Here is a 15359-nt window from a genome sequence, read left to right as displayed (position 1 = left end):
CATTCATTTAAATGAGCCACTTGCTTTCTGTTTGATGGCCTGCAAGTGAGTGCAAGCAAGGAGGTGTAATTATTGCCAGTGCTGACTAATCCTAAAGCAGATTTGATGAATGTTTCAGCTTTAGCAGTTGTCTCATGGCTAGGAACACGTATTGCTTTGGATGAATTAATCGTAAGGCTCATTCAAGACAATACAGAAAATACAAAATACAAAGATATCCTTAATGAAAACCTGGTCCAGAGCGCTCAGGACCAAAGGACCTGGCCAAGAGAACACAAGAGTGGCATAGGGACAACTCTGTGAATGTCCTAGAGTGGCCCAGCCAGAGCCTGGATTGAACCCAATCGAACATCTCTGGAGAGACCTGAAAATGGCTGTCCACCGACGGTTCCCATTCAACCTGACTGAGCTTGAGAGGATTTTGCATCATACCAAAAAAGACTTGAGGCTGTAATCGCTTCCAAAGGTGTTTGAATAATTATGTCAATGTGATATTTCAGTTTTTTATTTTTAATAAATTTGCAAAGTTTTTGCTTTGTCATTATGGGGTATGGAATGTAGATTGATGTGAAAACAAACAAAACATTTAACACATTTTATCATAAGGCTGCAACATAAAAGAAACTGAATACACACACATATAAATATATATTTGTATATCTGTATCTATACTGTATATTTCCATTTCATTTTAGAGTGAAATTTGACCCAGGTGTGTTCTTGACAGTTTTCTTTCGATTCATCCATTTATCTGGCAGAAAAACATTGAGGATCTGATTTAGACGCCCCTATTTCAAGACTACATTTTAAACACAGTGTTATGCTAAACACACAAAGTCATTGGGCATGACCATGAAGTTCATGATCATGCAAGTATATGCCAAGTCTATGTGTGAAGTGGCGTAGTGGTCTAAAGCACATAACTGGTAATCAGAAGGTTGCTGGTTCGATCCCCATGGCCACCACCATTGTGTCCTTGAGCAAAGCACTTAACTCCAGGTTGCTTTGGGTGGATTGTCCCTGTAATAAGTGCACTGTAAGTTGCTTTGGATAAAAGCATCCATGTCTGCCAAATGCATAAATGTAAATGGGTTGGCAAAATCCTGCATGCAAAGCACAAACAATATAAATAAAGGGTATTTCTCAATGTGAAGAATGAACAGACTTGCATTCTCATGAAGACCAGTCTTGCCAAGCTTCCTGGGAAGAACGAACTTGGAAGGACAGGAGGAATTAGAAAGTATCTATTGCAATGTTTCTGTTGCGCAATTTACCGTCAAAGCACATTTATAGTAAGTGAGAGAACTTCTGGCATTATCACTCCAGTGACAGCATTATTATAATCACATCAGTGAGGTTTTTTTGACTAGTGACACATTAAAAGATTAAAGTCTGTTTCCTTAACATGTTTGTTACTTTATTAAAATCATGCCCAACAAAACCACAAATATTAATGGAGTATTGAGGACTCTCATGTGCTGTCGGACTGCCACGAGCTTACTGTCTTTAACCATAGTGACAAGGGTTCTTTCCCACAAATGACCATCCAATGAATCCTCAGTATTCGGCCACATCAAGAACACATCCGGGTAATTTTATGCATTCTCTGTACTTGCATTCATGAGGATTGAAATTGAACTTCGGCAGTGGATGATGTCGAATGAGTCCACAAGAACATATGAACACAAAACAACGCTCATAGAGAAACAGCCAAAGACAGCCCATTTATAAGACATTGGTAGCTAGCGAAAAGCAGAACTATAGACCAGTTGTGTCCTACGTGATTTTGTGCAGTAACAGAGGATTACCTGACTTTCAAAAAGGACTCAGTGACTTGCTCTTTTATACGCATGGAATATTCCATCTGGAATAATTGGATTTAAGCTTCTTAATTATAGAGGATGTAAGTATAATTAATGATATTTATCTACTGACATACAACACCATGGCTAGTATCAACTGTAATTGTCAGGGACATCATTTTAAGAGCCATTGTAATTGTAAAGTTCAAACATTCACTTTGATGGCACCTGCTGGTGGAACTTAAAAACAGCAAATGCACAGACTTCATTCAGACTTTGTTCTGAGAATATATGTGGTTATTAGATGCCTAAAGCGCAATTACTTATTTTTCACAAAAGTAGCAAATTCAGCTTTGCGGCCCTTCATTTACATGGACCTCCCATATATTTTTCCATATATACCCACTGTTTACATGCATACGGCCACAGATAGCACAAACACTCCTTCTCAAGTCTAGTAGCACGTTGCCCAGGCAGGAAAATTGCACTTAAATTTCATGGACGTAGTGCATAACGTTGCACCTGATACAGATACGAAAATAGAGCCCAGATTGACACAATCAAACTTAGAACACATACATCTCAATTAAACAAAAGTGCCATCACTGCCTTGACGTGCAGGGACTTTGGGAGCACTACTAGGTGATGAATTGGGTTTTTGAAATGGTTAATTGAAATGAACTATCAGAACAAACCAGCTTGCTAAAATTAATCAGACTTCCATGCACAACTTCATCAAGATAGATAGAGAATATTTTAGGGGAGTGTATTTGATTATAGCTTGAGCTACACTGTCTGTCTCTTTCTGTCCAATAGACATTGTGATTTCTCTTTTAGCAACACATATTTTGCACTATTTGTGTTTACATGTTTATACTACATTGTGGGGACCAGCCAGAGGTCCCCATGAGGGAAATGGCTCACATACTAAATTGTTTATTTGCAAATGTAAAAATGCAAAATGGTTTCTATGGGGGTTAGGTTTAGGGTATAGAAATTATCGTTAGATCTGTATAAAATCCATAAAATGCATGGAAGTATATGGAGAGTCCCCACAATTATATAAAAACCAAGTTTGTGTGGGTGTGTTCACTAGCTCCTGCTGTCTACACTGTTCTCTGTTCTTTTCTTTACTGCATTCATTACTGATACAGTGAATGAGGGAAGATGTTCTTCAGATGTTCGCACACACACACACACACATCACTTCATCTCTGTTCATCTATGAACATATTTTGTTTTTATGTATATAAAATAAAAAGCATGACGTGTTATCCCTGTTTCATGGATAAAGTGATCTAGGAATCAAAACTGATGCCATTTACTGTAATGCACATTCCTTGTTTGTTTTCACAATATTTAATCAGAATGTAAAAAACTTGCTCTGCCTCTGAAACAAACGTCCTTTTTTTCCTGATGTCACGAATCCCTCTTACTTGATCACCTCGCCTCTAACCACCTGGCTCTATTTTTGTATGCAGTGTTGGGGAGCAGTTAAAAGGATTGTTCATTTACTCCCCCTCATGCCATCCCAGATGTGCATGACTTTCTTTCTTCTGCAGAACACAAAGATTTTGAGAAAAATATCTCAACTCTGCAGGTCCATACAATGTAAGTGATTGGTGAGCAGAACTTTGAAGCTCAAAAATAAAGTCCGCATAAAAGTAATCTATATGACTCCAGTGGTTTAACCAATATCTTCAGAAGTGATATGATAGAGAATATGATTGAGAATTGAGTGGTGGTGGTGTAGTGGTCTAATGCACATAACTTGTACACTGGTAATCAGAAAGTCACAGGTTTGATCCCCACAGCCACCACCATTGTGTCCTTGAGCAAGGCACTTAACTCCAGGTTGCTCCGGGGGTAGTCCCTGTAATAAGTGCACTGTAAATTGCTTTGGATTAAAGCGTCTGCCAAATGCATAAATGTAAATGCAGTATATGCACAAGTAGTGCAAATTACCAAAAACAAAATAAGGACATAAATATTGATCTGTTTCTCATCCACACCTATCATAATCACTTCTGAAGACATTTATTTAACCAATGGAATCTTATGGATTACTTTCATGCTGACTTTGTGCTTTTTGGACCTTTTGAGTTCTGGTCCCCCATTAACTTGCATTGTAAGGACCTACAGAGGTGAAATATTCTTCTAAAACCTTCATTTGTGGTATGAAGAAAGAACATCATACACACTTGGGATGCCAGGAGGGTGAGTACATTTTCATTTTTGGGTAAACTATCCCTTTAACAAAGTAGCAACAGCACTAACTTAACAAATTGTTTCAGTTGAGTGACAGTAGCCCAGCTACAGTATAGTCACAATAGCGTTGCTTCTCCAGTAACACGCTTAATTTTCCAACGAGTAGTGTTGTAGAATCACAAAACACAACATTTGTCATATTGATATGTGAACATAACAGGAGTCATCAAATGTATTTTAACAACCCAATCAATTCCTGATGGATGCAATCAAGTCCCACCCTACATTCTTCTCATTTAATATTCTGTTTCCCAGAAATATGTCAGAACATTTCATGTTGACTGCAAATACTGGACAGTCAGTTTGTAACTAATGTGGTTTATGCAAGGGACCACCTCATTTGGTAACATTTAAAGAAAAACGACTCCAAATAATGCCTTACCTATGCCCTAGGTGCATTACAAAATTGAGCCTTGGTTTAGACATAAAGGTATTTCCAGTAATGCCTATAAAACATTGGGTTTTATGGTAAAGGCTTTCACATCTTGACATTTAAAATTGAAATAAGATCGAAAACCTTGGTTCTCAGAACTGAATTTGAATGGAGCTCTTACCTGCATGGGATCACAATGTGTTTATTCCCCTTTGCTCATTCTCTCTAGATGAGAGATGTAGGCGACTGAAACCATCTCAGAATTCATAATGAGGTATCAGAAGGCAGTTTAGCAGCAGATCTGTGTTGTCTTGCACTTTCTTTACATTAGCATCTGCTCAGAAACTCCAGCTTTGTATTTGGTAGTGACAGTCTCTCTGGTGTACGATCCAAGAAAAACCTCTCCCAACCGAAAAATTATCTTAAGCAGAAGAGGAGGTGCACTCTTCACATTAACCCGCAAATGTGTGTGTACTCAAGTGTGTGTGTGTGTGTGTGTGTGGATGCTGAATTACACCAAATGCATCCCCAAAGCCTCATGCTAAGAGGCAAACATTTGGCATGGGTTCTTTATTTTCCCTCAGTCTCTCCTTTTTGTCTCCAAACACATACTTCAGTGCAATAAAACTGGTTCTTCTGTCTTCCCTTGTTAGGTCCCTTGGCGTGCCTCCAGGAAGAGGAAGTTGCCCTCTGATTGGTCCTTTGCCTTATGACCTTATCTATACAGATTACCATGGCCTGCAGCAGATGAAACAGCACATGGGCCTTTCCTTTAGACAACACAGGTTAGTCTGAGTGTCGGGATTGCTTCTGGCTCCTAATGGCTTTACTATGTTTGTTTTTGAATCTGGGTGTGTCTTCATCCAGGTTCCAGCTTTCACAGCCCAGTCATCCAGTGACTTCACAGGCAGCGATTTGCAAATGAAGGCTCCTCCTGAACACATTTCGGACTATAACATCATGTTTAATTGACCTAAAACAAATCTGCATTAGCTTTAAAGCACAACCAAGCAAATAAAAAACCTCACCGGATGCAATTTAACAGACAGGATGTTTTGCAAACCAATATTTATGTCAATTATTATATTGTCAATGAAATTACTGACAACAAAACTCACTCGATAGTCATTCTTTAACGGATTATTTTGTAATATAGTAATAATCCAAGCTGTTTGCTCTTATGAAGTCTACTCTGTCTTATGCTTTATAATGGATTGACGTTTAGCATTGGTTCCAACATAAACCTCCCCTGAACATCATCTCACTGGGAGTCCAGTTACTCTACAAATAGCTACATGCAGTGTTTGTTAATAGAAGATATTAACAAAGATTAAGGTACAGCACTGCAACCAAAACAGAACCAAAATCCTGAAATTGGCCTCATAAATAATGTGGAATATTTGCGTCTTGCCCCTCACACTATGACAGCCACATGCATAATGCATTATAATTATTGAAGAATCAATTAAGGCCATTTTTCATTTGCCATTTGTAAAATATGTCTGTAAATTTCACTCTGGAACAGAATGAGGCCGATTTGTCATTTGTCTAATAAGACCAATTAATTCTTTACAGTTTCCCTTCATTTTATACATTTTGTCTTGCTGCAATGCAGTATTAAAAGGAATTGTTCACCCAAAAATGAAAATCATGTCATTCCAAAGATACTATTTTTTTTTCCCCAAGGAGCACAACCTTTTGAAGAATCCCCATGCAGCTTTTCCATACAACAACAGGACGACCATGGCTGTCAAACTCCAAAATGGGAGAATAAAAGTAGTCTCTACTGTATGAGTTGTGTGTAGCCTAATATTCCAAATCTTCTAAAGCCATACAATATTATATTTAAATTTGTAATGTTAATTTTATTTATTATATGCATTTCTTTGTTTGCTTGTTTTGGTGAAGGAGAGACCAAATTTGAATTAGAAGGACAGGAAAAGTAATTTACTGAATTGCAAAAATATTATTAATAATAATAACAACAACACTCAATGTAGAAATTTAGTTCAACAAAATTAATTTGGTATTTTTGTGTAATTATGCAGATTAATTCCCTGATATTTTGAATAGACTTATTTCTCAATCAAAATATTACATGCACATAAACTAAAGTAAAAAAGGGATAGTTCACCCTAAAATGAAAATTCAGTCACTGTTTACTAACCCTTGTGTTGTTAAAACCCCATTTGACATTTTTCTTTTCTGCTATTAACAATTATTTTTATTGAGATTATATTCTGATATATATTAACATCCCTGTTGTCAAAGCCGAAAATACACAATGCACAAATATAAACGAACCAACCATATTCGAGATGCCACCACCCTACCATATTCGAGAACCATTCTTGAAATGGAGCACCAATTGACTCCATCATCTAAGAATTATCTGTTTGCCAATCACTACACTAGTTTGGACCCAGCTTTTTGCATATTTCTCACCTACTGTAATAACCTCCACATCACCCAATATAAATAGTCTGTTGCAGAATTTGATTTGAGTATCCAAAACCTCACAGATAAAATGATGGAGAATTTTTCTTAGTGAAAAACCACAGAGCATGGTCGGTCACCATCCTCCAACTGACATCGCCAGCAGGAAGGTGTGTCTTTTAAACACTCAAGAGGGAGTCCAATAGAAACTATGCAAAGTCTTAAACTGAATAAGGCGCACCCTTGCATCCCTAGACATAGTTTTAACATTTTATTCACTTCTTTCCCAATCCCCATCTTCCAATACCAAGTTTAAATCTTGCTCTTAAAGCAGTTAAGGCCCCGTCACCAAGACTCTGAATCAACTTGGAGTTATACACGGATGCTTCATGACCCTTTCCAAAGGCCGTGAGCACCACACAGAGGGTGTTTGCAGCTTTAGAGGGCCGTGTACTACCACCAAATTGCTATATTGTATTTTCAAATGATCTCAAAACTCAGTTTTCATAAAGGTCAATGTAGTACCAGGCTGGGGCTCTCTTAGGTGGAAGTGGCCAATGGGCCAGTTGTCTGAAACTAAAAGTATAGTAATAAAAAAATGGTGTAAGCCTAAACCTCCTTTGTCAATCGGTCTACTGTATGTAACAGAGATTGTTTACCATTCTAAATAAAATACTTAGATATTCTATCAAATTGTTTAAAATAAGAAAGAGGAACTTCTAGAGGGAGAGACTATAGCAGATAATTGAAATTGGCGATACAGTTCATTTATAACATTGACCTTCCCTCCCATAGACAAATGCAGTGGAGCCCACCTATCCACATCACATAAGAACCTTTTCAGTAAAGGGTCAAAATATCTCAAATTTGCTGGAAATAAAATACCTAATGCCTTGCTTGGCCCATTGTAAGGCGCTTGACTGGAAAGCCGTGGCAGGGCAATATGCATTTAGAGCAAGAGCTTCAGATTTATTAATTTTATGGAGGCTAGGCATAGATCTACTAGGGTCGGAGACAAATAATAATAAGTAGAACTTTATGCACCACTCATCCTGATACAATGCCAGGAAAATCATCCTCTTTTCTTATTGTGGCTGATAATGGTTCGAGAGCAAGACAGAACAAAAAGGAGAAGACATGCAGAAGAAATTATTCCATGAGGCTTATGATTGTTATGAAAGCATATGATAAGCTTTGGTGAGAAACCGAAATCTATTGTATTGTTTAGTGAAACTGGTGACCGAAAGTTGCTCTCTACTGTGCGTTCATGAGGCTGCATGAGACCAGTAGATCCTGCAGCCCATAGGCGAAATGGGGCGTTCAAGTGAAAACGTGTTTTGTTTATCTAAAAACAGGTCCATCACAGCAATACCGTAGAAGAAAAAGAACAATACAGCTGCACACAAACCAGAGAACCGAACTCACCAAATATGTCTGATGAGTTTGTAGTCCATGAACAGATTTCCATGTCCATCCTCATTTGTTTGAAATGTGAGTTCTCAATCAAACAGAGAGAGAGAGATATAGAGAGAGGGTGGGAATGTCTCTTCTCCATTCTGAACCGGCGAGCATGTGACCTCCTACTGTAGAGAGCAATAACTCAGCAAAAACATTTGATATGTGTAACATTCTTGCCCAAAATCTTGTAGTGTTTTACTGGCTAGTGCGTTGCTGGCTTCAATATACTGTTATGAGAATGTTTTTGGACCATTGATAGTTTATAGCGGGCCGGGTTACCCTGAGTGATGCAGAAAATAGAAACCAAGTGATCGATAGGATATCCTGATGCTCGTCACTGCTGGTTTGGGTAAAAACTCTGATTAACAAAGAAAATATACCGTTTATCGCATGTCATTTGCTGTCAGGTTAGGACATGGTGTGACTGTGGCTGCCTTTAGCCTCCTCTGTCTGTGTCTCAGTTTGATTGAGAAATAAACAAGATAGCATATAATTGCATCTATTCTCCAACAACAAACTCATCTCATCAGACATATTTAGTAAGTTCTGTTCTCTGGTTTGTGTGCAGCGCTGTTGTTTTCTGCGGTTAACATCCCATCTGGTGACAGATGCTGCTCAGTCAGTCAACAGTTTCACTAAATAATGCATGAGATTTTGTTTTGTTTTGCACCAAACCTCATTATATGCTTTCATATCAATCATGTGTCTTATGGAATAAGACTTCTGAATTATACTTTTGCATGCTTTTGAAGCTTGAAGAGGTGGTCACCATAAACTGCCATTGGATGACATCAATGGAGCACAACATCTTTTCACAAGTTCTCCCTTTGTGTTTAGAAAAATAAATAAATTAATATGGCGTTATAACACAGGGGTGAGTAAACAATGACTGATTTTTCTGTTTTGGGTGAACTAACTATCAAAACAGATTTTGCCACAGCACCACAAAATGTCTACTACATGGTTTTCACATGGAGTGTTCTTCCACCATTATCTATAAAAGTTCATTTATTTTGTAATGAAATATTAATTAAATACGCATTTCTATTTTAAACACTGATTATTAACATGATCTAAATGTTTCTAGAAATATAGCCCATATGTTGTATGATAACATGTTTATATTTAATAGTAATTCATACTGAAAATGAAGTTATAAAAAAATTAAACATTTTAATTGAATTTGTTGTTGAATTTAAAAGGCACAGACCTTATTCACGCTAGTGCCATCTTTGACAACGATGCTGTGAGGAATAGACGTAGTCTCTTCAATGGACTGTACTGCAGTTTAAAGTGTTTTTGCGTGCCATTGAAGAGATGGTAAGTCTAAACCTCACAGCCTGAGATGCCAAAGATGGTGCTAGCGTGAATAAGGTCTATTCACATTTCAGTTATAAATGGTGCCTATCGAGTGCGATTTTTACATTTCCAGGTAGCAGGAACTGATACTGACAGCTCTTAACAGATAGCTCTTCACTGATAACAGTAATTCATATAGGAGGTTTTTTTATATAAGAGACTTCACTTTATTTTCTCTTTTCCCACTTGCCTCCTTTTAGTCAGATTTTTCTGGAAGGGATTTCTGTGATCATAACCCTTATACGCGTTTACCGTTCAAAAGTCAGAGCAGCAAATTCTCTGTACAAAGAGCTGGCTAGTTTGTATGGGCCGTGCCCTCAATACATAATTTTTGCTTAGATTTTGCAGAGGAATGTTTAAGGCCTGCGACAAATAAGGCCCTGATTGAACGGTGCCGGGTTTTGGGGGTATTGGGGAAACCAAGATGGTGTTGGTGTTTGTGACATGCCATCTGCAGTCCTCAAGTTTACCTCTGAATTTTGTTATGCTTCTATTTAAGTCTTTTCTAACCTCCAATCGCAACTCTACATTGGTTTACAACCGTGTAACACTACTTCATATTCGTAGTGTGGTCGCTTTTCTGAGTGGATCGAAGCTCGCCCATCGATGCAGTGCTGGTCAGTGTTCTCAGGATAGCTTGTATCGATGGCTGTACCCTATTGTACCTGGATTCTTTTCAGCACCCCCTCACTGAAACACAGTTGGAGATAGATTCATCACAGCAGAAGATGGCTCTTATTAATGCTTGGTCTTTTGTAAACAAAACTTTTATTCTAAACGACTTCACATGCACTGGATTTATGTGTTACGGAGACTTGGATTAAGCCAGGCGAATTATATCCATTTTCAGAACTGATGCCTCATGGCTGTAACTTTTTAAACTTTCCACATTTGTCTAGTGTTGAGGGAGTTTTGTGACTGCTTTTAAAGACTCTTTTCATTACAGATCTTTAACCACTGGCTTATATCATGGTTTTGAGGTGCAACATTTACCAATTAGTTATTGCTATAATATATCGTTCTCCTCAACAAAATAAAGACTTTCTAAGTGAACTTGCTGTATTACTAGGTGACCTAGTTACCAGGCACGAAAAAAATTCTACTGCTGGGCAATTTTAATATTCACGTATGCTGTGCCTCTAAACCATACTCTAATTTTAAACTTAATGGAGTAATTTGACTTTGTTCAATGGGTATCTGGTCCCACGCACTCTCATGGTCACACACTGGACATGAATTTAACTCATGTATTTTACATTTCTGATATTGAAATCAGTACTGAAACTTTCTCTGACCATAGACATGTACTTTTCTCAGTCCCTTTATCTGGCAGAGCGCTCAAAAATCAATCTCTGGTACACTTATCATGTACACTTTATCAACGACCCAGTGTTTTCTCTGTATACTTCCTTTGGCTTTGATTTTTAATATATATAGAGTGTCTTTTCATCTATATGCTGAAGACTTAATTATATTTTCCTATAAAACAAAGATAAACACCCCTTACAACCTCTGATGGCTTGTTTAAATTAATTAAAGTTATGACTTGAAAGTAACTTCCTTAACCTAAATGAAAATAAACTGAAATTATTCTAATTGGGCCCAAGGAAAATTGTGCTGTAGACCTGGACCTAAGCGACATCAGATTGATCATTATTATCTATCAAAAACAGGAAAGTAATGACTCAAAGTGGCTAGTAGTCACTTCTTATGAGGTCAATTCCCATGTTATACAACTTTTAATGCATGAGCAGGAAGTGCATATTTTTATGTCAGCCAAAGTTCAGTTGGGGGGTCCATGTCTCCTAACATCCGACCAAAAGTTCAGTTTCAGACAGCAGATGATGTTTGTACCACTCAACATGGTTGGCAGACATGGGACAATGTTAATCAGTAGATTCAAAATTTATAGTGCTAAATTTTATTTTAACCCTGTTGGCAGTGTTTGGATGATGCTGGCCATTATTTGAATCAGAATTAATAATGCCAACGTATGATTGGTAAAATGCTTCAGCACTGGCCACCACTTTTTTTGACAGTGCAAGAAGAGAACCTTGAGATTGTTGCCAAAGTAGAAAACATTGTAATATAAGTCATAGTAAATCAATTTCCCAATACACAGTTTCAATGCAGAAAATTAGCGGTAATTTCACTATATTTTTCTACCTGTATTTCTATTGCTTGGTATCATATAACCTTTCAAAACTTGGAGGGAGGACAAATTTAGGAAAAGTTTGTGCGGCAATATATAATTTTTTTTGTAGTATGTTTATTAGGGGCAACTAGTTACAAATCAAAAATAAATAAATTGCACTCAGCGGTCGCACTCGGGTCTCAGGAGGATAAATCGCATTTAGAAAGCTACACTTATCATTTTGTACAATGAAAAGGCATTTGCAATACCTCAGCTAATTAGCTGATCTATGCAGTACTGCATGAAAGCTAGCTAACAGATGTCAGGTTAATTTCACTACATGTTTGACACTTTCACCTTTTTGTCACCACAGGTGCCACATCCGAGTGATTGACACTTTCGGCACAGAGCCAGCATATAATCATGAGGAGTATGCCACAATGCACGGCTACAGGACCAACTGGGGCTACTGGAACCTCAACTGCAAGCAGTACATGACCATGTTTCGTAAGCCTCTCTTTGCATTATCAGAGACACAAGACATTCTTATACAGATAAATAGGATGTATATTCAACACTAAACATGGCAGTATACAGAATAAAAGTCCCACCTTACAGTTAAGAGCCAATCAGCTATTTGCGGTGTTTGTAAATTAATACAAAATAATCCACTAAAATTACATATTACTTTTCTAAAATCATAATCAGATTACTTCACTAATTAAATCACATAACTAATTTTAATCCTAAAAAGGGCAAGAGAACAAAGAGACATCAGGGAGGAGAAAAACATTGACGACAGTTCCATGTTTCACAGCTTGAAGAAATCCTAAAAATAACATTGAAAAGATAGGAACATTTGCCTCGAGCTCAGCTGTATTCTCTAAAAATGCTGTCATATTACCTTTAGATAAAGACTGCGACTTGATGCCAAAGATAATACTCAAAGGTTGCATGTCCTCAGTATTTGCAGGGTGCGACAGGCAGACGAGGAATGAGGATCTAAGCACAGCTTTTAATAAAGCAAAGATGAACAAAGAAACTCAGAATAAAGAAAACAAAACACAAGTAACCAGGCACAGAACATGACAACACAAGCAAAGACTGACAAAGAAACCAGGGGAAACAAGAGCTTAAATACACAAGTGCAAACAAGGGAACGAGGAATACCTGGGGAAAACAATCAGGGGAAAACAATCATGAAAGGAAACTACAAAGGACTACAAAACTAACAGGAAACAGGAACGGGGAACTAAACAATTATTTCAAAATAAAGGTCTAAGCACAAAAACAGGTAATACGTGGCACAGGGATTCCCATTTTAATATCTTTCACAACATTTTTACAGACTTACTCATTGCTCCTCGCCCCAGTCTCTAAAATGTTTGTATCCACCAGGACTTCACGATTGCTGTAGAAAAGTGGATAGCCACGATTAATATTGTAGAGGATGAGGCTTAAATATTATGAACTTATGGGGACCAATTCTTTCAGTAAACCATCCTCACGCGTCCTGCAGGATTTTTTCGTCATTACAGCAGAAACAAAATAAAAGTCTCTTAAATAAAACAAATATTCTCCTGAACTGTAATCTGTATGAAACAAAGCGATGTACAGTTTCTCCTGGCTCAGCTAATTATCCCTAATGTGATCACACCCACTGGCAGAGGGCTCTATTCATACTGTAATGTGCTGAGGCAATCAATGCAAATGGTAAACGCCCCCAACTGTGCCTTAAAAACATCTAGTTAATTTACTTTTCTACGCATTTGGGTGATCACACGATACACAGGCGAGAAAGCTCCTGGATAGTGACGAAGAGTTCACATTTTCCTCAGAAGAAGAGTGGGACTCCAATGAATATTTGCATTTTGAAGAGAGACTTGATCCAGCCGGGGATACAATTTCGGATGAGTAAGTAATTTAGTTTTACTTACTGTACATATTTATTGACATGCTATTTTATATAAACATGTACATATTTTACTAGTGGGACCCTTTCCAGACTTGCCAGCCAGGATACAGAGTATTGAAATTTGAAATATGTCCTTATAAGCTAGTTTTAGTTACATTTAAATGCTGTTTTGTCTAAAGCAGGCAATTAAATTGTATGCTATATGATATTGTTAGGGGTATAACAGTTATGACCCAGACCAGATATGGAGAAAGAAAACCAGGAGTCAAGAAGTTCAATCAAAGAATCCAAAATTTACTGAAGAATAGTTTGCAGTGAAATTGGTAGAGCCAGCGGCAAAGTCTCACGAGGAGATCGAAAGCCAACTCGTACCTTACACAAAATCTTACATCAATTATACCATTTGCAAGGACATACATTCCATTATTTTACTCCTGATTGGCTAAAAGAACATAAAGTCACAACATATAGATAGTTAAATGGCCTATCAACATTAATCAGCGCACTTGTTGTCCGCGCCCGAGATTTACGTCTGAAGTGACCTCGCAGATGGTCGCGGGGCATCTTCGAGTCGGCCTGGTGTGCATCCCTGGTTCAAAACCTAGGTAGAAGGTCAAACGCACACACAAAGCACTGACGAACGACAGTCCTTCTCTGGGCACAAGACAGCTAGAGCACCCATTATCAGGCCATTTAAACCAAAACAGAGAGATAAAATATTCACTCCTTGGGCAGAGGAGAGGGTTGAAATAACATACATTTCTTCCCTAAAGAAATAATAATAGAAAATCACACTTCTACTATTCAGGTAGTATTGCATAGGACTTTAAACCATATACTTAATCATAGAAAAGTAACAATCAAACACAGAACATTTGTTTAACATTCTCCCTGCCCCCTCTCATCACAGCTAAGCTTATCCCCAAAGGACCTTCAGACTACGGGCAGGACAGAGAGAAAGACTCTGGAATGTTCCTTAAAAGACACTAGTTAACATTCCAACACACATAAGATTCAAAGTATGTTTCAGTTATGCATAAGAAAATAGAATTGATTATGTGATCGTGCATATAGTTAATTCATCATTTTATTAAAGAAGTTAAGCAACAGAATATAGATAGATATTGATATAAAAGGATATATATATGTATTGATATATCTGAAGAGACAAGGGATTTTTGACCCTCACCCTTCAGTCCCCCGTTTTAGACCAATGTGGGGTCCAATACCGCCACGTCTGGTCTACCAAGTGAGGTCACTACGGAAGGTGGAGTGGTAACGCATGCTTCCCTGACGGGTCACACTTGTCTCTTCGCCTCATTGTGGACATGCTGGATACTAAAAATTCCCAGTCCCCACGCAAAGGCTCTCCCACCTTCCACTCACAACAGGGCCTGGATGTTATCCTTCTTAAGTTTCTCTTCCAAGCGTGTTGTCAGTTTTCTCAGTCGGTTCTCCTCCTCAGAAGGGTTCAAGTTACTGCAAGCAGACCTGCATACATAAGAAAAACAGAAACGAACACACATCCACACACACAGACAGAAGACACCCATTCCCAAAAGAGCTCCAAAAGCATATAACACATATTTAACAGCTCCCATGACCAAATCCTCT

At 37.9% G+C, this 15359-nt stretch overlaps 1 protein-coding gene across 1 annotated transcript in view; it reads left to right on the top strand.

The window, feature by feature from the left end:
* LOC127648066 (alpha-1,6-mannosylglycoprotein 6-beta-N-acetylglucosaminyltransferase B-like) overlaps positions 1–15359 on the top strand; it is a 206345-nt gene that overhangs the window by 143761 nt on the left and 47225 nt on the right. The window contains 2 exon segments of the mRNA XM_052132658.1: positions 5097–5228; positions 12204–12337. Coding sequence (XP_051988618.1) covers positions 5097–5228; positions 12204–12337 — 266 coding nt within the window.

This window comes from Xyrauchen texanus, chromosome 8 (genome assembly GCF_025860055.1).
Source record: "Xyrauchen texanus isolate HMW12.3.18 chromosome 8, RBS_HiC_50CHRs, whole genome shotgun sequence".
NCBI lineage: Eukaryota > Metazoa > Chordata > Actinopteri > Cypriniformes > Catostomidae > Xyrauchen > Xyrauchen texanus.
The sequence above is the reverse complement of the archived record's forward strand: the minus strand, read 5'-3'. Positions and strand labels throughout refer to the sequence as shown.